The sequence below is a fragment of the Dermochelys coriacea genome, chromosome 9 (assembly GCF_009764565.3).
Source record: "Dermochelys coriacea isolate rDerCor1 chromosome 9, rDerCor1.pri.v4, whole genome shotgun sequence".
Lineage (NCBI taxonomy): Eukaryota > Metazoa > Chordata > Testudines > Dermochelyidae > Dermochelys > Dermochelys coriacea.
The window spans coordinates 51126289-51147363 of record NC_050076.1 but is presented as its reverse complement, the minus strand read 5'-3'; the positions used below and the strand labels follow the sequence as shown (position 1 = coordinate 51147363).

The window sequence follows — 21075 nt, the reverse complement described above, 5'->3', positions numbered from 1 at the left end:
CCAGATGTGGCTCACTATCTCCACACTTAGGCATACAAAGTGCAGTTCTGCTGCCTTCCAGTCATACAATAGGGATAACAATATTTCATTACCCCTGCATCCAAGTCTTAAAGTGAATGTTAATCCAAAACAGGCAAATTGATCACCTTGACAAAGCAGGTGTGTCTGTTGTTAACCTTGGCAAAGTAAGTGTGTCTATGCAGATAAGTTCTGCTCCTGACCTCTCTTCCTCCAGTTCATTAATAGCTGGCAGGAGAGAACTCATTCAGACCACAGACTTTCATCTACTTCCAGATCAGTGAAGAAAATGTTGAATAGCACTGAGTCTCATACCAATCCCATCAGCAGTCCACGGGAAATATCCCCATTGAGAACTTCTTTTTGAGATCTGTCAGCAAGCCAGAGCTTAATCCATTTCACAGGTGCTTACTAACATTGTATAGTGCTAGTTTTTAATCAGAATATCACACAGTACTAAGTCGAACACCCTGCAGAAGTCCAAGTATATTTCATCTGCACAGTTACCTTTATCAACCAAATTTATAATCTCATTGAAAAGTGCAATTGCTTTTGTTTGATTAGACTTATTTTCAATAAAACCACGTTGGCTGGCATTAATTATAGTCTTATGCTTTAATTCTTTATTAATTGAGAATTAGCTTTTCCGTTATTTTGCCCAGGCCTGATGTCAGGCTAACTGGACTACTGGTACCCAAATCATCCCATTTGCCCTTTTGGAATATTGGCACAACATTAGCACACTTGCAATCTTTTGGAATTTCTCCAAGATTTATTAAAAATTAACCTAAATGGGCCAGAGATCTCCTAAACCAATTCTTTTAAGACTCTTGGTGCCAATTTTCCGGTCCTGATGATTTAAATATATTTATCCCTACTAGATGTTGTTTAATAGCCTCCTTAGTTACTAAGGGACTGTGATATAAATACACTATCCTGCTTCTTTCCAAATACAGAACAGAATATTTATTGAACATTTGGCTTTATCGCAGCAGCATTATTTTACCACTCCATCTAGTAATGGACCTATACCATTGCTAGGCTTTCTTCTGTTCCTAATATACTTTAAAAACTCCTTCATTTGTCCTTAGCCTAGCGAGCCATGGAGTTTTCCTTATGTCGTTAGCTTCCCTTATCATTTTTCTACACCTCATAGATTCTAATTTATACCAGTTGCTATCAGCTTCTTGGGGTTTTTTTTATTTATGGATAAGGGCTGATGGAGCATGCCTATTGTGAACCCATGACTCCTTGTGCAATCTTCTCACAAGTCACTACCACAAAAACTCTCCTTTGTGCTTCCCGTGCCATGCCCTAGTACAGGTGCTCACATGGTGGACTGCAGTCCATGTCTCCATCTCTGTGTTACTGGAGGTGCTCATTTATACACAGATCTTGGAGGGGCTGAAAAAGTGCCCTTTGGCTGCCAGAAAAAATTTGGTTCAGGTCAATCGAAACATTCCCTGGGCTGGACCATGCACTCGTAGCAGCTGCCGGAGCACAGGCCGAATTGTAGGCCATCATGGCTTGGGCAGGGCACTGGGCAGCAGTCTAGAAATGTAGCCCTTTCCAGTTTTGAGTCTGAGGGTGCAACCTGCCAGCTAGTGGATTTAAACACCCTATTTCTCTACTGAAATGAGGAGAGTGGGGGTTGTGCCGTGGCTAATTATAATTTGTTCTCACAGTGCGGTGGTGCTCAGCATCCTATTGTCTTCCCTTGTGCCCGACACAGAGCTGCACTGCCCACTCTGCCATGGGCACAAACATGGGCGGAGAAGGGTATTGTGGAGCAGCACGGGCAAAGCCTGAAGGCTTGAAGTTGCCAGAGTGACACCCAGGGCCAGGATTGTGCAAGTGATGCCATATGAATCAGTCCCAGCTTCTGCATGGCTGGGCTGTTTCGGCTGAACATGGAGGGCAGCCTCTGTAACCCTGGGGCCTGCTCCTGGAGGCTGAATGAACAGTAAGTGTGTGCACGAGACATGACGGTGAACATGTACCAAGGTTTGGGCTCTGCTGGCCCCCTTGTGTGCCGTCTGTGTTGGTCTGTCTTCTCCAGCAGCGTGACCTACTAGCCTCCTTTGCTGTATTGCCCTGTCTTACAATGAGGCTTCTGTGATGGGCATCAGCCCTTGTGGCCTTCTTTGTGCATGGGCACACATGCTGGCCTGCGGCCTGTGAGCTCATCTAAAGAGGGGAACAATACCCTGGCAAAGTAGGCAATGTGTGTGGGGTGGGCGTTTTTTGGGGGGGGAGAGGGGGGCTTCCTTTGAAAATATGTCTGGTATTCAGAGAGATAAGGTGGGTGAGCTAATGTCTTTTACAGCACCAACTTCTGCTGGTGATGGAGACCCCTGGTATTCAGGACAGCGAGAAGAGGATGCGCTTTCCTCCCCCAGACCCGCAATCCCACCAGCTTTGGGAATTCTGTACTGGTCTCCACAGGCCTAGCCTGTGCAATGCACACACTGCATGCACCCTGCATCCTTCCCCACCGATGCAGGATGCTGGCTCCTCCCTCATGACTAAGGCTACAATTCTGTAACAAAAAAGAAAAGGAGTACCCGTGGCACCTTAGAGACTAACAAATTTATTAGAGCATAATCTTTCGTGAGCTATTTCAGTAGAGAAATAGGGTGTTTAAATCCACTAGCTGGCAGGTTGCACCCTCAGACTCAAAACTGGAAAGGGCTACATTTCTAGACTGCTGCCCAGTGCCCTGACCAAGCTGCTCTAATAAATTTGTTAGGCTCTAAGGTGCCACAAGTACTCCTTTTCTTTTTGCGAATACAGACTAACACGGCTGCTACTCTGAAACCTGTCAATTCTGTAACAGATTCTGTGCCTTTCCAGGAACTCCGTGACTTCTGAGGCTGGGCTGGAGCAGCTGTCAGCCCCGAGGCCGCCGGAACAGCTGACCAACAGCCAACTCAGGGCCCACCGGAGCAGTGGTCCCCGGCCACCAGAGCAGTGGTCCCTGGAGCAGCGGCTGGGGTGGGATCAGCCCCCTGAGGCTGGAGAAGCAGCACTCAGCCCCTACAACAGGAGTAGTGGCAGGGCTGAAGCAGCTGCAAGCCCGGGCAGAGCTCTGCTTCCCTCCACCCCCCAAGGTATTTTTAGTAAAAGTCAGGAACAGGTCGCAGGCTTCCGTGAATTTTTGTTTATTGCCTGGGACCTGTCCCTGACTTTTACTAAAAATACCCGTGACAGAATCTTAACCTTACTCATGACCAATCAATGTGATGGCACCAACCAACAAGCTTGTGAGCTGTTCTAAGGGGAGACCCATCGAAGCAGCAGGCTGGCACTCTGTACCAGCCCCCTCAGTTGCTGCAACATTTGGGCACTTGGTAGCTGCTGGTGCTGATGGGTTGAGGGGCACTTCCCGGGGAGCCATGCAGGCCTGTAGCCTGCAGGGAGGGAAAAGCCCCCGGGCGCCGCGCACTGGGGCGTTCACTCAGAGGCCTAATGATATTCTAACTGGCATTGGCTCCCACTGGCTGCTGGGTTGCCCCTGTGCCCTGCCCAGCCTCCATACCACCCCAGGATGCCACGAAGGCTGGGCAAGGGCGAGTACCCCCTTCCCTGGGAACAGGGCCAAATTAACCTTTTGTGGGCTGGGCTCAAAAAATAAATTTGTGGGCCCCCCTGGAGGCAATGGTGCATGGCACGGGGTGGGGGTCCCCAGAGAGAGGGGCTAGCCACGGGCAACAGGGAACTGTATGGCAGGGGCGGCCCTGCTCCGCCCAGCCCAGGGCAAGGGCACTATTTAAAAACCAGCAGTTGCCAGGTGCACACTCAATTAATCCCCTGTGCTGCCAGCATGCCCCTTCCCCTCGGGAATGGGCCCATGCCATGCCACACAGCCCCCCCGCCCAACACAAACACCTCCGACTCCCTACAGCAAGAGGCCCCCGGGACCCACTACGCCCAGCGTCCCCCTCCGACCCCGCCACAAATGCCCAGCACCCCCACTCCCTATTGCCCCAATACACAGATCTAGCCGCCCCCTCACAGCCCAGCACCACCCCCCCCCCCGATCCTCCCTCCCCCAAGCCCTGCCTCCCGGCCGCACTCACCGGCCCTGCTGGGAGGTGACTGTGTCTGCTGGGCTGAGCCGGCAGCGCAGCCAGGGCTGAACCAGGGGCCAGGAATCGCTCCGTCCCCCCAGGAGTGGCCAGGGCCTGCCCCAGCCAGGCTCCCTCAGGACCCACTTCCCTGGAGGGGCCCAGCCAAGCCCACCCCAACATCCCTCCCCACCTGGCTGAGTCTGGCCAGGCTTCTGCACCAGTCCCAGGCGGCTCAGCTCCGGGGAGACAGGCAGGCCCCACAGGTGGTGGGAAGCAGAGACTGCCCGGGGCCGGAGGTGCACTGGGGTCCGGCCAGGGGGCAGAGAGAAGCCGGAGGGCGGGGCGGAGAGGAGCCCTTGGCCGGCCGGCGGGCAGGCCGAGAGGAGCAAGGGGTGGGGGGAGCCAGCGGGGTCTCGGGGTGCAGAGCAAGTGGAGCAGGCTGGGGCCCCTTCTGAGCATAGGCCTGGCTCTATGGCGCCATTGTAAACCCGAGACTGCCTGGGCACGGGGTGCCGCGCTCGCGGTGGGAGCCTGGCCGCTCGGCGAGGCGCTGTCTCTTTAAATCCTTCCTTCGCTCGGCCTCCCCCTTAGGGCGCTTTTTTTATGAATGAAAAACGTCCTTTCAATCGTTATGCAAATTAGGCTTCGCCGATTGGCTGGCACTCCCCAGAGAATAAATTATGTACATTAGTGCAGGGAGGAGGCGGGCACAGAACGTGCCACTGAGACCAATCAGAATATGAGGCGCCGTAGCGACACGCATCATTGGGCGGTGGAAAGGGTAAACAAGCAGTGATTGACGACTCCTGGAGGGGCTGTGGGCCAATGGGGACAGAGGGGCGGGCTGGGGGGCCGCTTGGGCTCTGGCAGCCCAAAGACTCCGGCTCCAAGCGACTCCGCGGCGGCGGCGGCGGCGAGGGGCTACGGGACACGGTGAGCGCGGGGCGGGGGGAGGCCGCAGCGTTCCTGGGGGAGGGGGCTGCGCGGCCGTGGGGCGCACGGGGCTGGCGCTGGCGCTGGCGCTGGCGCAAGAGGTGGAGGGCGCGCGGGTATGGGGGTGCAGGCGGGGAGGGGCGCACGGAAATAGGGGTGCGGGAGGGGACGCACAGGGCTTGGAGGAGCGAGAGGGGATTGGGGGTGCAGGCGAGGGGCGCGCGGGGCTTAGGGGAGTGCAGGCGGGAATTGGGGGGATCAGAGGGGGGCGCGGGAATGGGGTGCCCATGCAGGCGAGGGGCGCCAGGGGTTTGGGAGATCAGGGGGTGGGAAGTGCAGGCGGGGACGCGCGCGGCGTGGGGGTGCAGGCGGTTGGAGCTGCGGGTACCGAGACATGCGTTTGGGGGTGCCAGGGATATGCATGTTTGGGGTACAGGAGGGTGCGCAGGCGGGGTTAGTGCCGTCGTGCAGGTGGTGGAGGTGAGGATCATGGGGTGTAGGGGGTGGGCAGGCTTTGAGGTGCACAGGATGTGGGGTGCGGGAGCAGGTGGCTGGGGCTGGAGTGTAGGGGCGCACAGCAGCCTGCTCTAGCTGGTGGCTGCCGGACTGAGTGGCTAAGCTTGTCCGCGGCTGCTCGGAGGGCAGCTTCGTATGCCCCGTCCCCTTGCGAATATGGGCGATTTGTGAATGAAGCATTGAGTTTCCCCTAAAACCGCGGGGGTGGGGGCTGAGTGTCTCTCCCAGGGCTGTGAGGGCGGGGGGCGCCTCTGAAGGAGTTTCATGAATGGGGAAAGCTGGGAAGTGTGTGCCTTGTTTTGTGAATGGGGCCCTGCGCTGGGGATCCAGTTACACTCTACCTGCTGCTGCTCCCTCTTCCATTCATAAAGCTAAAGCCAGATTTGTGTTGTGGGGGAGGGGATGCTAACTTTATTGTTTGTCTGTGTTAAAGCTTTCCTGGGGGCACAGGGAAAGGAACAGGCGAGGAAGTGGCTTAACTACAGGCCCAGTTAAATACACGAGGACTAGAGCCCTCTAAAAATGCTGCAGTTATTGAAAAACTGGACCCAACCACTACTTGGGAAGGATTTCTGGACTCGAGGCATCTCCTTTGCATTCTTTCATGCACTGCTGAGTGTTGGAGCAGGACTCTGACATTTTAAGAGCAGGCTTTAGTCTGTAACGCACAATACTGCTTGGATAGGGAAGCTGGAAAGGTCCCTCCCCTTCTAGGTGTTATGAAACTTGTGGCGTGCATTTTTCCTCTTCATGCTAAATATTTAAATACTAAATTCCTCATTTCTGTTTATGGAGCAGGGAAGTGGAAGGCATATATGCCCTTGGATGCTTTTTAAAAAATCTACCACAAAAGTAGCAGCACAAAATCCTGCACTCCATTTCACACCAAAACTACTCAATGTTTTAAAAAGCAATGCAGTGAAAGTTGCTCTTTGATTAATTTACAGCAGTCTGGCTTCTGGAATGGGAAGAGTTGCATCAACAGCATGAGGGAGTAGTGATTTTCCACTTCATGTAGACTTCAGTGTCAACTAAACATATTGGAAACGTTTTCTTTTTGTTACCGGGTGTTTAACTTCTCAAACATATGAGGGGCTTGGGAAGCGAAATGCTTTTCTTAAACAATGATTTTCATTATTTTAAAATGGCTCCTAGAGAAGTATTCTCCGTCTTTCTCTGACAGTACCCAGAAGAATTAAACTTTGTTTTCTGTTGTCTTTTGATAGATTAGCTCTTTCGTATTTGTTAAGTAAACTGGGACTTACTTTTCATGGACTTGTTGCTATTTATAGCTGTCTTTTAGCCATGTAGAGAGAAAATATTTGTACTCTGGGCAATTTGATCTCTCCCTTGTAATCCACGCCTTTGCCCATATGCTCACTTTTAAATGGTTGTAATCAATCATTAGTGATGTCACAGCAGTTTCCATAGTAACTCTGTGACATCACAAACTAAAGGTTATGACCTCTCTGTTCAAGCAAGAAGTTAAGTTATAGAGGAGAAACTTGTGACTGAAGATGATCAATCATAGCAAGTTAATTGGCAAGGGGAGAAAATATCAGAGAGTAAATGGATTAGTCTTTAAACATAGTGTGTTTGGTGTGTGTTAATTGAGCCCAGCAGTTAATCCTTAAAGCTTGCAGGCAGTGTTCTTTCCATACCGTTTGAGAAGGGGAAGTCTGTTCAGGCTTAAAGGCAGATCTTAATGCTTTGCGTCTTTTTTTTTTGTTGTTGTTCCTTAGTGTTCAATCTGCCATAGTAGGAACTTTGAAGAAAACCCTCTTTCTCTGGAATTGGCTTCAATGCTGAAAACATTTAGGGGGATACTAAAGATATTGGAAGCACAATGGATGGCTTTTATGATCAGCAAGTCCCTTTCATGGTCCCAGGGGTAAGTCTTGTTTGTCTCTGTCTCCCAAGCACTTTTTGTTCTTCATCTCTCTTACCTTAAGATTTCTCTTCCTTTGTCTAGAGTGTGCTGTCTCTGGTAAGCTTGCTGTGTCCTTCATGGCGATATGTGGTCTCTCTTTCAGCAGTCTTGCATAGAGGAATGTCGAGGCCGGCCAGTGACTGACAGAAAAAGGAAGTTTTTGGACACTGATCTGGCGCATGATTCTGAAGGTAGTTAAGTTTCTCCCTCTTCATTAAGATTCAGTTTAAGTTGTCACTACTACCTCTTTTCTCCATAAAAGTTGAACCTTTTTGTAATTGTCTTACACCATTCTTTTCTTCTTTTCCAGAACTATTCCAAGATCTCAGCCAGCTTCAGGAGGCTTGGTTAGCTGAAGGCAAGTCTTCATCTCTGCCCTTTTTCTATATCACATTTTCTAATGCATGTGTATTTGGAGCGACTAAACTATTTTACAACCCTTTCCCCCACCCCCCTTTTTTTTCCAGCCCAAGTTCCTGATGATGAACAGTTTGTCCCGGATTTTCCGTCTGATAACTGTAAGTAACTCCCGTAGCTGCTTGTATGTTTTGCTGTGAAATTGTTTGATTCTCTGATGTGATAAATGTTATGCAATATTCGATGCTGCTTTGAGTTGTTCCCTTATTACCAACAGTGTAAATATAGCTGTTTTCTGCACTAACTCATGTAACTCACTAGGGTTAAGAAGACTTGCATGGTTTTGGTTCCTCAAGATGAGGTTAGGCTATATTTCCAAGTATTCTGTCTTGATTAAATAGCTCTGTAAAGATAGTTTAGCATCTGTGGGACTCCCTGGGAACTGAGATCTTGGGATCTTTCGAACACCCGCTGATTGATTGTCCATAATACAATAGCTTTTAAAATCAATTTGATCGGAACACAGGTGCGGTGCTACTTGGGTAGCTAACATCTCTCTGTGATGGCCTTGGAGCTTTTCTAGTTGTGAGGCTGTCAAGGGCGAAGCTGACTGGTGAAACTCGAGCTGTGCTGAGCAGCATCAGGGAGCATTAGTCACTGGCAAGCAGGCATGTTTAAGAGAAGATTGATGAAAATGCAGTCCCTTGTGAATTGCATCAGAAAGAGAATTGTTCCTTAGTCACAGTGATGATGGAAAACACCTGAGCCAGTTAGAGCTCCTATTTTCCCCCCTTATATGCAGCAAGCTTCTTGTGTCTGTGTTCTCCCTGTGTGTATTTTGGACTGACCATACTGGCATTAGAGGCTAAATAAAAGCAGGATGTTCTTGGATTGTTAACTACAAACATAAATACCATCTTGGCCTTTATTAATAGGCCTTTGTACTAAGTCATACTGCTACAGAACGTAGAGGAAATCAAATTTAGCCTGCAGTGGAACAGATTCTTTGCTGAAACTTTGTCACAGCATGCAGCAGAGTATCTAATGCTACAGTAAATGCATGTTAATTATTGCTCTTTGATTGCTTCTAAGCGAGTGGGATGTTTGCCATGAAACTGCTCCAGACAACCAACATTTTTTACTTTCTCTCTCTGCCTGGAGATAAAAGGCAGGCCTGGAGTCAGAAACACAGGTCTGTGTTGACATTCTAGCCCAGCCCTTCCAGTTCTTGCCCGGAGCAGTATAAACTGCAGCGTGTGTGGGAGGGTGACTCTTTTGGCAGAGGTTGTTTCAAGTGCCTCTCGGCAGCCTTATTTCTGTGTAACCTGAAGAGTTTAGAGAGCCAAGATGACCACCCCTGGTTGCTGGGGTTTTCGGAGTGAGCCAAGAGACCTAAGCTTTCGGGTTGAAGAGGCTTGTCTGTGGCTTGGGTGATTAAAATGTGTCCTGCCTCTGCAGAAGATAACTGAAACAAGTGGCATAAAGAGGAGTTTGTGTTGAAATGTGGCTGTCCAGGTAACTCCAAATCGACATCTTGGCTTTATGGTGTAGCAGCACTAAAAGGATTTGTATAATTTTTCTTAGGCTAAGGCAGTTCATCCTCCTGCCCTTGAAACCTAGAGCACCTGATGCAAAGGGTAGAAGAGGAAGAAGTGGTGGAAAGCAGGGGGCTACACTATGTGCTCTCCACAGTCTGTCTCCCCGTGCCTGCCTGCTCAGAGCAGCTTGCTTTGTTGGTGCCTAAACTTGAATTGAAGTGAGAGGTTTGGAGAAACTATGTAATTGCCTCCCACCTCCTTAAGAAGAGTCCTGCAAGCAGCACTCTGGGCAACCGGCAGGACCTGAACCCGCGTTACGGTTCTGCCAGGCTTTCTGTGGCCTGATGGGGAGGAGAAAATGGCGGGAGGGGGGGACAAAATGTGCAGAGGAAGCAGTGAGTTGGGGGTGTGCTATCACACTGTCGGCAAGGCTGGTAGCAGCCAGTGCTGGCTTGTTGGCTTTCTTCTCCCCCCCTCCCCTCCCACCTGCTAGACGGGAGGGAGAAAACTGAACTCTCCCCTAAGGGTGCTGGCTGGGAATCCGAACAGACTTGCACTGGTGACAAAAGGCTGTTTTGGGGCTAAAACCTCGGTAGCTTGTGTTTGTGTTGTTTTTGTTTTTTTGTTTTTTGTTTTTTTTGTTAAATATATACACACACCCTCACCGGCCTGTAAAGAGGGCTACAAATATTACATATTGTAAAAACTCATGGTGGGGCCTGGACTGCACCAGTGTGCAGTGTCCTCTGGGCAGGATGGCAGTCTTGACTCCAGTAGCTTTCCTTTTATAAGTTGAATGGCCCAGAAGTACTAAGGGGAGCATAAAGAGCACTTGGATTTCAGTGCCTAGTAATGCCTGTGGATGCAGACTGCTGCAAGAACACCGAAGTCCATGTTTCCTATTGCACACACGGTCTTGGCATTGAACCCAGCTGCTGCACTATTTAAAGGGACACTGTCAACACAAATGACACATTTGTCCTTATTTGCTATTGTTGAGATTGGGTGGGAGGCCTTAATTTTGAGGTTTTTTGCTGTCCTTAGGGGATTTGACTGTGCTTTGTGTGTAGTCAGTTTTGCTTCATCCTGCTGTTATGCAATAACATGACATAATGCTCTCTCGAACCACTGTCAGTGGAGCTGACAAACCGCATCACAAGAATGCTGGGTGTCTTTTCCGGCCCCACAAATGCCTCTCTGGAGGACAAAGTGTGCCCATGGTGACCCTCCCTGTACATAGTTCTGTGGCAAACGTTCTGTTTGGCATTCTCGGGGCTGGATAAAGTTAGTCTCATCAATCGCACCTCGCCAAAAGTTTGACAACGCAGAGAAGGCTTTGGGAAGAGAAGCAACTACCAGTTTTTGCTGTTAATTTCACAGTAACCGAGATCATCTCATCAAACCTGTTCCTCTGAAGATTTTCTATAAGGTCAAGCTTAAGAGCAAACTGGAGTTTTATAATCTTCTTGGTGAAAGGGTCACTGTATCATGTGTTGTATCTAGGCTTGGAAGGATTTTGTTTTTTTAAATGGCAAATGTTGGTACACCTTGATTTTTTTTTTTTTTCCACCAAACACACAAGTGGACAAATATGTCCACTGATGATGATGATCAAAATTTACCAAGCGGCAAAGTAAGAAAAATGCTACTTGAGAACAGTAGAGTTCTTCCAGGGTATCAACTTTGTATATTTTGACATGTGACGTGAACAGTTTGCATTTTAACAATTATGAAACTTTTTGAATCTGTCTACTGTCATTAAATAATTAGTCCAACCCCCACAATAACTTCCTGCAGCTGCAAATATTAAAAAAAAAATGCTTAAAGCCTTTCATTTTGCTCAACTTTGAAAATTTAAAGCAAAATATTGGAAAAAATGCTTAAAAATGAACATTGATATTCTCTGAAATAAATAATCAAAAATGGAATTCTGCCAAACCTAGTTGTATCCTCTTATAACGTAGAGGAGGAATGATCCCCCTGCTCCCCACGGGATAAGGGAGTTATGGACCTAAAGTTCCCCTCAGTCTCAAGCATCAAAGGCTGAATTCCTGAAGTCTTTTCACTGAGACCCTTTCCCAGTTGTAGCTGTAACATTCATCTCCCAGAAGTTGCTGGGGGGAGATGTGCACAGAGCCAGGGGTTCCAGTGCGTGGTTGGAACAAAGGCTAGAGAGATGGGACTCCTCTGTGACCTCTGGCCACTCAGACCCATTCGACAGGTGGCTAGTCTGAGGCAGGCAAGTATTTTAAGGTCCTATTCCCGCTGTGAACTCTCCAATGGCTGTTCCCTGTGTCGATTGCTACCTTCATTGATGCTCCACAGGGATCTGCTGCCGCAGGATCAGCGCCAGGCTATCTAACAGGCTGTCACGTTTATGGTGTTCTTTTAAGCATCAGAGTTTGTTGTAAGCAAGCTTCTCCCTCGGGGCCCCAGTAACACCTTAAGTCATTAAAGCAAATAAAGTCAGATGGCTTTCGTTTCAGAGGAGAGATGGTTTTGTGGTTAAAACCAAGAAAGCCAGGAGGCTGGTGTTGTGTTGCATCTGTGCTGTATGACCGCCATAGGCATGCCCTGAATGGCGGCACCCTGAGGATTAAATAAAGGCCGAACAGGCACAGAACGGGGGAAATGTGCAAATAAAACAAGCGAGCCTCATGGTGCTGGACACTCCACAAATGCCCAAGTCTTGTGCTGTTTACTTGTGTTTCTCTCAGCCTGGACAGCTGAAATCGGTGGAGTCCACCAGTCCTATTATATGGTGGTCACTGCTTTTAATATATTGGTTGCAAAAATGAACCTACAGAACCTAGATCTGGGCAGATACTGGAGTCAACAGCATCCCTTCAAAGTCAGTACCTGGGTTGAAAGGGGTTAGGCATATGTTACTGCTACGGAGGAGAGTAGAAAGATTTGAATCCGAAGGTGTCCTTGAACTTACTTGTGAATGACTCCTGGGCTGTCCTGTTTGCACGGGAGAATGCCTGTTCCTTCTTTCTCCCCCCTCTGGAGAGTCAGTAAAGTGGAGAAAATAAAAGCCCTAGGTTGACATGAAGGCTTCAATTAGAGCTTGAAAAGGTTGTTCACTCTCCTCCCCCGCACCCCTCTGGATTCCTCAAAGAGACAAGTTGGGATCAGCTCTAGGCATTGGGTTGGGATTCTTGCCCTGAATCTTTTATAGGCTTTATTTTAAGGCCAGAAGAGGTCCCTAATATCTAGCCCCAGGGGTTCATAACTTGGGGATTGTGAGTAGCCCTGGGGTGTTGCTGCCACTCATCCTTTCTTTATGTGGCCCAAACGTTTTCTCCCCATGCAGAAAAGGTTGAGAACCTTTTGATCTAGTTGGACCTCCTGCAGAGACCATTGCAGGACATAGTTGGCAAACATCTGCTTTTTTTTCTTTCCAACCACAAATCAAATTCTTATCTGCTCAAGGATACTAGCTCACTGTGGTGAGCTAAGTAAGGGGCGATGGGGTCAGATGCCAGAATCTATTTTTCTTTTTTCTTTTTTTTTTTTTTTTAAAAAATAACCTAAACTTAGCCTTGTGGAAAGATGATGAAACTAAGTCTCTCTAGCATCGAGTATACAGGCAGGGAACGTGAGTTTGATGGATCAAATGGGGTAAAGTGGTATTTTCTAGTCTGACTCATAAAAAGCACTGTCAGGCTGACGGTGTGAAATGTAATAAAATGCTGTAGTGAAAGCCAGGCTGGGCAGACAAGTAGGTTCCCTTCACTGGTGGTGGGGCAGAGGGTCCGTCCTAGGCTAATGTGTTGGTGCTGCCCCCAGGAAAGAGCAGAATTTGGAAGTGGCAGATCGCTTACCTGGCCAGTTCAAACATGGAACAGCTCTTGTGGGTTCCATCCTGCCAGTATGACATTCGTGGCTGCATCCCCATAACGTTATGGGGACATGCGTTCTCTAACCTTCTCTGTAGTTGACTTGTCACTGGCTTTTTCAGCTTCTAATTATAGTGGAGAGGAGTAGAATTGAGAGGTTGAAAGCCTGTTCGCGTGCGTGTGCCCGCTCCGCATCAGGGAAGCGGTGCTGGTGCTGATAACGGACTGTGATCACTTTTGTTATTAGCTCACTGATAGTTCTCTTACTGGGGCCCAGCCTGCTGCTGCGTAGGGGGAGTGAAGCACAAGCTGGTTTGAAATGAACTGGCCGGCGCTATGGCAGAAATACGCCTCATTCCAAGGCTAGCCATGGGGGTGTCATGGGTCCAGCTCTAATGCAGCCCAGGAGAGGCAGTCAGAACAAGCGCTCCCCTGCCATGTGCTTCAATCCCCCAAAAGCAGCTGCTGAAGATTATTTTTTCCACCTCTGATACATGGAGGGACCTCTGCAGTTCATGCTCCTCTCCCCATTCCCTGGAACCCCAGAAATGCATCTAAGCTCTGCTGGCCATGAGCATGCTGAGTCCCTTGTGAAGATCAGCAGTTCTCTAAGTTGACTGCAGCTCCCCGAAGCAAAGCAGGGCTGCTGAGGTGTGGCTGGGCAGATCTTCTTTCCTCCCAGTGAATAGGGGAAATGGGGGGGGGGGGGTTCCAAGAGTGGTCCACTGCCCAAGTCAGCCGGGGAAATCTCGCCCAGACATTGGCACCCAGCAGTTCTTTTTGAACAAAGGAGCCCAAGTTTAACTTCTTGCCTCCTCCTTTGGCCGAAAGGCGTTTCCGGCCCTCGCCACAAGCTAAGTTGCGCAATCATGCTGGTTTGGAGCGAATGCTGCGAGAAGCCAAGTTCCCCAGTGCAATGCAGGCCATTCCTGCTATGTTTGAATTCCTTATGTAAACGTTGTACACAGCGCAGGCTTCTCTGTGTGGACAGCTGGTCTCTGTTATGATCTTAAGTGTCGTTTCCCTTTTCTTGAATTGTAGTGCTGAGCGGGAGAGATTGTTTTTTGGTCTCTGAATGAATGGAGCGTTCCAAATTGGTTGTGAATGGAGGGCGGTGCCCGCTTGCAGACTTTTTCAATGAATAACCAGGCCCCATTGTGCTGCTGGCGGAAAAACAACCCACTCAAACAACACAGAGGCTGTTGGAGAGAAACATGCCTGTGATTGACAGCTGGAGCACCTCCAAAATAAGTTTCCTTTTGCTTTCCCTGCTGCTCAGCAAGGCCAGGCTTACTGGGTATGATAGTCTTTCTCCCCAAGGATGGGAATTAACACTAGACATGCTGAAGGGCTGCCACTTAATGAGAGAGAGGGGCCCCAGTAAATCTACCATGCATTGCTGAATGCCTTTGCCTTCACTAAAGCAAGGATTGATCAAGAAAGTAGTTACTCTTCCCTGCCCCAGCGAATGGCACAGTTGTGAGTGCCAGTCTCTGCATGTCTCCTGAAGAAGAAGGAACGGCCAATGGAAGGCAAGGTCTACACACCGTAAAGGGTTCTGCGGCACCCTCTGATCTTGGGCAATTTTTTTAATTTTTATTTATTTATTTATTTATTTTAAATCTAGTGATGACCAACTTAATTAGCTGAGCCTGGAGCCAAGCTGCCTCCTCTCCATTCCTTATAGGACAGAGAACTGCAGAGTGACTTAGCTATGAAGCCTCTCTCAGGACTTCTCTGAGGTCCTTAGTACCAGCTGAGCAATGGGGGGGGGGGGGTTCCATGCTCGGAGCATTAGCCCTGGGTGCACTTGGGGAGCAGCTAACTAGCTGGGAAGGCTGGGAGCACTTAGTTCAGGGCTGGTCTCTCGGAGTATATGGGGGAATGTAGGAATGTATTGAGACTGTGTAGAGCTAATACTTCACTTCTGATAAAGCCTGGCTGTATTGCCCAGTCACTACTGGGTAAAGAATTCTGACATCCTCCCTTGCCTAGAGTGGCAACTTTTAGAAATTAATTAGGCTAAGCATTTATTAGTTGGTTTAAAAAATTATATATAGTGAACAGACTTTGTGAGTATGTCGGAGGCAGCCTGAACTGGGAGTGATCTGGTTTAGGTTTTAAAGGGACACTGTCCTTTGAACTACTCAAGGGCATGGAATTTTTGTATTCCACCTTAATCTGACTGACTTCACTTTTAGTATTTCCGAAAACTCATCTGCAAGTTCAAACGGCCAGCAGGGTGGGCATTTGAATTTGTCTGCCTCTGCTTGCATAAGCAGTCGTGAGTGTTACTGCCAATACTGAGTTATGTGTGCCTCCAGGCTCTTTGACCCACAGGGCCCTCTCCCAAAGGAGCAGTAATTAATGTGAGGCTGTAATTATTGGCTTCATACAGTAATGAACGCTGCCTAATTTCTCATGCATTTAACCCTCCTTGTCCTGCCTCTCTTCCCCAACCATCCAAACTGCTCCATTCCACATCCCAGAATTCAATGCCCAGCCCAGCATCTTCCAGCTGCCCCAGTGCTAAGCCAGCCAGGGACAGCTTTGGCTGGGGTGTAGGGACAGCTCTGCTTTGGCAGGGGTGTGGACAGGGCTATTAAGCCTCGGCTGTGGTGATCTCTTCTGCCTTCTCCCTTTCCACAGGGCTGGAGAGAGAGGTGGGACTTTTGCAAGTTGCTTTCTTTTGGCCAGTGGCGATAGCTCTGTGAAGAAGGTGGAGACTGTTTAGGTGCACGTTGGCATCGCACTGCAATTCTAGCTGTCTAACTTGGAGCTGGTTTCAGTAAAGAGAAAGGGGATACTGCATTCCGGCTACTAGCTTTTGAAGTAAGAAGATCAAAGCCGAGTTACTGAATTAGATGAAACCCTCCCCCCGCCCAGCAGACCATACCCCAACCAAAAAAAGAGTATATACAGCAGCTGACAAACTTCAGCTTCAAAGTACAGTGGGGAGAAAAAATCCTGTAAAAGTAACTGAACTAGCCCCAACTTTTTGTGCCACTTCTCTGGCTACCAGAGCTGGAACAGAATGAGGAGCGTCTTGACCCGCAGAGAAGATGCTAGCCTGCCGATAGTGTTTCTTCTGCCTCCTACTATAGAGGCAACGTCTCTAAAATATCTAATAGAAGATATAACTACTGAGAATAAACCAGATTTCACATAATAGAATCACAGAAAATTAGGGTTGGAAAGGACCTCAGGAGGTCATCTAGTCCAATCCCCTGCTCAAAGTAGGACCAATCCCAGCCAAGGCTTTGTCAAGCTGGGCCTTAAAAACCTCAAAGGATGGAGATTCCACCACCTCCCTAGGTAACCCATTCCAGTGCTTCACCACCCTCCTAGTGAAATAGTTTTTCCTAATATCCAACCTAGATCTCCCCAACTGCAACTTGAGATCATTGCTCCTTGTTCTGTCATCTGCCACTACTGAGAACAGCGAAGCTCCATCCTCTTCGGAACCCCCCTTCAGGTAGTTGAAGGCTGCTATCAAATGGGCACTAACTTCTCGGCTGAGCTATCTGAAACCAAGCTGCGAGTGGTTCCTGACCCTGTTTGACAGCTGGCTCCCCAACCGGCAGGGTGGACCTACACATGGCTGGGTCTGCCTCACTGGATCTTCAGAGCCACAGCCCTGTTAAGCCTGATCAATGCTAAAATAGCTGCAATTTCAGCAAACAAGAAAGGTTAAATATATGGGGCCACCCATCTGCGAAACCCCAAGGTGCCATTCTGTTGAGCCTTGTGGAAGCGTGTTCCAAAACCAAAAGACTCCAAAGGCTTTGATAACCCATAATCTGAAGCTTTATATTCCTGGGATTTCTACAGCCATGGACTCTGCCTTCTGCATTGTGCTCTGTAGCAAACCACTGCGTCCGGTCCAGTGGTGTCGGAAGGGAGAGCAGATTGACTAGTATGCTGCCAGAGGGCAGGGAGTGCTCCAGAAACCAGAGCTCCACTGGCAATGTCTGATCAGGGGAATTCCCTCTCCCAGGAGCTCAGCGGTCATTGTAATGATGTAGCAAAACCCAGGGGACCTCATTGAATCAGATGGGAGCCACCCATGTCTGTGCTGCATCAAAACTTGTAGTTGCCCCAAGTTTTGAGCAGGTCAGTCCTTGTAAAACACGTGGGTCCTTCTTGCTTTTTTTTATCTTCACGGCTTCCAAAGTATTTGTCCATGATCGCAGAAGAGGCCAATCTGCTGGTGGGTTTGCTTGTGTGCTTCCCCTGTGGAAGGCTTTTGGGGATGTGTGTACGCACCGTTCACTCATGGAGGAAAAGCTTCCTTGCTGTAAAATCTCAAGAAGCTGGGCTCTCCAGCTGGCTCTTGGGAGGAGGTATTTGTTTGGGGGTTTTACTCCAGGCAAAGCTGCCTATTAAAAAGTGTTGTCCATATTTTTGACCTCAGGAGTCAAGGGGTGAGTTCAGGGGTGAGTCTTCCTGTTCTCTCTCAGGAGTAGGATGGCATCTTTCTGTGTTGCTCTGAGGATAGGTGCCAACTGCTTGGGTGCTCTAGGGCTGGAGTACCCACAGGGAAAAATTAGCGGGTGCTCTGTACCCACCGGCAGCCAAGCTCCCCGCCCCACCTCGCCTCTGCCTCCTCCCCTGAGTGCACCGCGTCCCCGCTCCTCCGCCTACCTCCCAGCGCTTGCTGCCATCAAACAGCGGGGGAGGAGGGGGAACAGGGTGTGCTCAGGGGAGTAGGTGGGGCCAGGGTGTGGATTTGGGGAAGGATTCGGAATAGGGACAGGGAGGGGGTGGAGTTGGGGCGGGGACTTTGGGGAAGGGGTTAGAATGGGAGTGGGGGGGCAGGGCTGGAGTCAGGGCAGGGCTGGGGGAAAGGGGTTCGAGCACCCATCAGCACCAGTAGAAGTCAGTGCCTATGGCTTTGAGGGCTTTGAATCTAAATTAGGGACCGGCAACAAATACTCTAGTCCTATCTGGACAGTAATGCCTAGTGGTTTAGCGCCAGCCAGAGGGGGATTCTCAGTGAAGTTGCTCTTCATAGAGCAGATCTGTCTAAATGACTTCACCGTCACTTTACTGCAAGCAACTCTTCATAGTCATTTCTTGACTGCCCTGACACTGTCCCCAAACATACAGGTGAGACCCTGTAAAGTGAACCTTAGCTGCTGTTGTGCATTGGGAATCCCACCCACAATGGTGGCATCTCCCCACTTCTCGGTCCAGAGTGCTCCAGGAATGGGGCTTGGATTATGATGTCTGACAAACTGTAACAATACATTTACCTGGCTGTTGAACAGCTGGCTTGGACAAACAACCCAGGTGTGCGCTGAGGCATTAGTTTTGTAGTTTTTATTCTGCTAATATGCAAACATCGTGTCTTTCAGAGGGTCTTGTTCACTCACAGGTTAGCAGATTTCTGCTGTGTTCATGCAGTTATGGACCTGCACTGCACTTAGTCTGTGCGCTGGCTCCCTGCTGTGCCTCGGGAGCATTGTCCTTTATAACTAAACAGATGTTTCATGTAGCCTCTGAGGTGTATTGTAAAGTGACAAGCTTACTGTCAATCATATCAACAGTCCCTCTTTAAAGGCACTCCTACAGTGAGCTCTCCGGCCCATCCCCCTCGGCACAGTCACCAGGCCCGTGTTTTGCCCTTTCAGGGTCTGTCTGCGCTGCACACAGCCTGGGTCTGTGGGACCCGGGCGTATGTACTAGGTGTTTCCAAGCCAGTTGTTGAGCATTCATGCTACATTGTAAGCCTGGGTTTATTGCTGGTGGACCTGGGAGTCTCAGCCGTGCTAAGGCGTCCATGCTGCACTACTCAGACCTTCTCGCTCGGATCTGCGGCTTGACATGCGTCCACCTTGCAAACTGACAGGGCTTGGCCCTGAGTCCCAAGAGCACTTGAGCTCTGACCCCCACCCCCCGGCAGGGTCTTAGGACCTGGGCCCTGAGTGCTTGCTGATCCGCATCAGACTGATTTGTGTGTGGACAGAAGGGGGGCTTAGGCTTAGTGTGTAGTGTAGACATATGCTCAGAGGGCAGGCTCTGCACCGCCTTTCCTTTTTCTTTGTGCTCCTCCCCTGCCCCAGTGATCACTAACTGCCCTTGCTTTGCAAGATGGGAACATGCATTATGCTAAGCACCACCAGACTAATTCTGATGTGGTTATCGCACATCTGAGCTTCTGGCGGGCTGCCATCATGTCTGCTGCTGATCCCCCCCCCCCCCCCCTCCACTGCCTTCTCCCTCATAGAAAGAGTCAGCAAACGCCATCATTTGTGTTAAATGGAGCCTGGGGGAGGGGTTGCTCTGTTTAACTCCTTTCCCTACTGGAAAAGGACAGCGCGGCAGGCAAGCACAATCCAGTCACTCACCAACTCCAAAGAGCAGCATGTGATGTTCTACCCCCTACCCTAGCTGGGAGCTGTGTGGCAGTTCTCTTCATGCAGTCAGTAGACTCCCCCAAAGGCTGAGCAACCACCTCCCCTGCACACTTGCTGGGCAGGAATCCTTGTGTTGATCTTTTCCCTTCTTCCCAGACCTATGCCCGATACCAGCCGATGGTGGAAGGTGGCTGTCTACACTTAAATTGCAACAGTGACAGTTTTAGTGCTTCAGTGCAGTCACTCCCTACAACCACAGTGGCTATAGTTAAACCACTGTCCCAGAGAGAATTTTTCTGTCAACCTAGCACTGTCTGCACCGATGGGGGTGGAGGGTTAATGGGCTAACTACGTAGCTGGGGGTGTGTGGATTTTTCACACATAGCAGGTTTAGTGTAGACCTGGCCTTAGTCTCTGCATTTTCTGTGCAGGGGCTAAGTTTGACTGTCTGACGTTTCACCCAGTGAATGGCCCACTTCCTTTTAAAAGACACAGGGAAAATCTCATCCAGCTTTTCATAGCTGCAAAGGCCAGAAGGACTCTTATAACCTAGTCTGAGCTCCTGCATGATACAGGCCAGAGAGCCTCATCCAGTCCTCCCACTACCCTCAGGGGAACCTGTTGGATTTTTCCAGCCTGATCCCTAGCCTGGTTTGTCTCTAGGGCTGGTGGCAGTCCAGTGAAGACAGTCAGGGCCCTTTACTGGAGCAGATAGTCCTGCTGGTGGGGTCAGGCCAGAGCTCTTGTTCCACCATTTCAGTGGCACTCTAGCTCCCTGCAGAGCGGGAAAAGTGAAGTAGTTTCCTGTGGCTTGGTGGTCGTGGGGAGCTGCTGAAGAGACCCACTTGCAGGATTGTCACTGTTCTTTCTCAGCGCTGCGGGAATTCTGCTGGTCTTGTATTAAAGAACTGTGACCCCTCCCCCCCACTCCTAGAGGTCCGTGATACCAGGACAGGGGGAGAGACTGGCTCCCGACTAATGACGCATGCCACCCTGTATGGGGAATAAATACTGCCCTCCCACTGTTCCAGGTCAGTCTCCTCTGGCCGTGACTGGTGGGGGGGGGGGGGATCCTGTCTTGCTTCTGCATTGCTCTCTTGCTCCTTGGAGTGTGGTGCCACTGCACACTCGCTTCCACTGGGTGAACTGTATGAATTGGGGTTCCGGCTTCTGCACTGAGGTACTCCGGTCCCTTGCTCAGCAGGTAACCCCCTCCTCCCCACTCATGATGCACAACCAGATCTTGCTTTGCAGCTGGCTTCTTCAGACTGAGCAAGAAGCTTACTTACCTCACGGGGTCCTGCCTTTCCCAGAATCCCTTGCTATCCAAACCACTTTCTGGTGGAAATCAGGAACAGGTTGTGCTGGGCCTGAAGCTTCTCTTAAAGGGCCAGCATCCTTTTAAAGTCCCCTCCGCTCTCCTTCCCAAGCCCCTATCTGTAGCTAAAGCAGCACAAGTCCCAGATCACTCTGACGAATGATTTTCCCTTTGCAGGAGATGGATGCAGCCTA

At 49.7% G+C, this 21075-nt stretch overlaps 1 protein-coding gene across 7 annotated transcripts in view; it reads left to right on the top strand.

The window, feature by feature from the left end:
• The first annotated feature begins 4165 nt into the window (after positions 1-4165).
• Positions 4166-21075, top strand: part of ETV5 (ETS variant transcription factor 5) — a 38237-nt gene continuing 21327 nt past the window's right edge. For 2 of the 7 annotated variants that reach the window (XM_043491693.1, XM_038417260.2), the window contains exons 1-5: positions 4888-5021; positions 7280-7428; positions 7571-7658; positions 7778-7825; positions 7935-7985. In XM_043491693.1, the coding sequence (XP_043347628.1) occupies positions 7384-7428; positions 7571-7658; positions 7778-7825; positions 7935-7985 (232 nt within the window). In that variant the 5' untranslated portion in view covers positions 4888-5021; positions 7280-7383. Of the gene's footprint in view, positions 5022-7279; positions 7429-7570; positions 7659-7777; positions 7826-7934; positions 7986-21075 lie in introns of all 7 variants that reach the window. The other 5 variants (XM_038417258.2, XM_038417259.2, XM_043491692.1 and 2 more) reach the window with 5 other exon arrangements.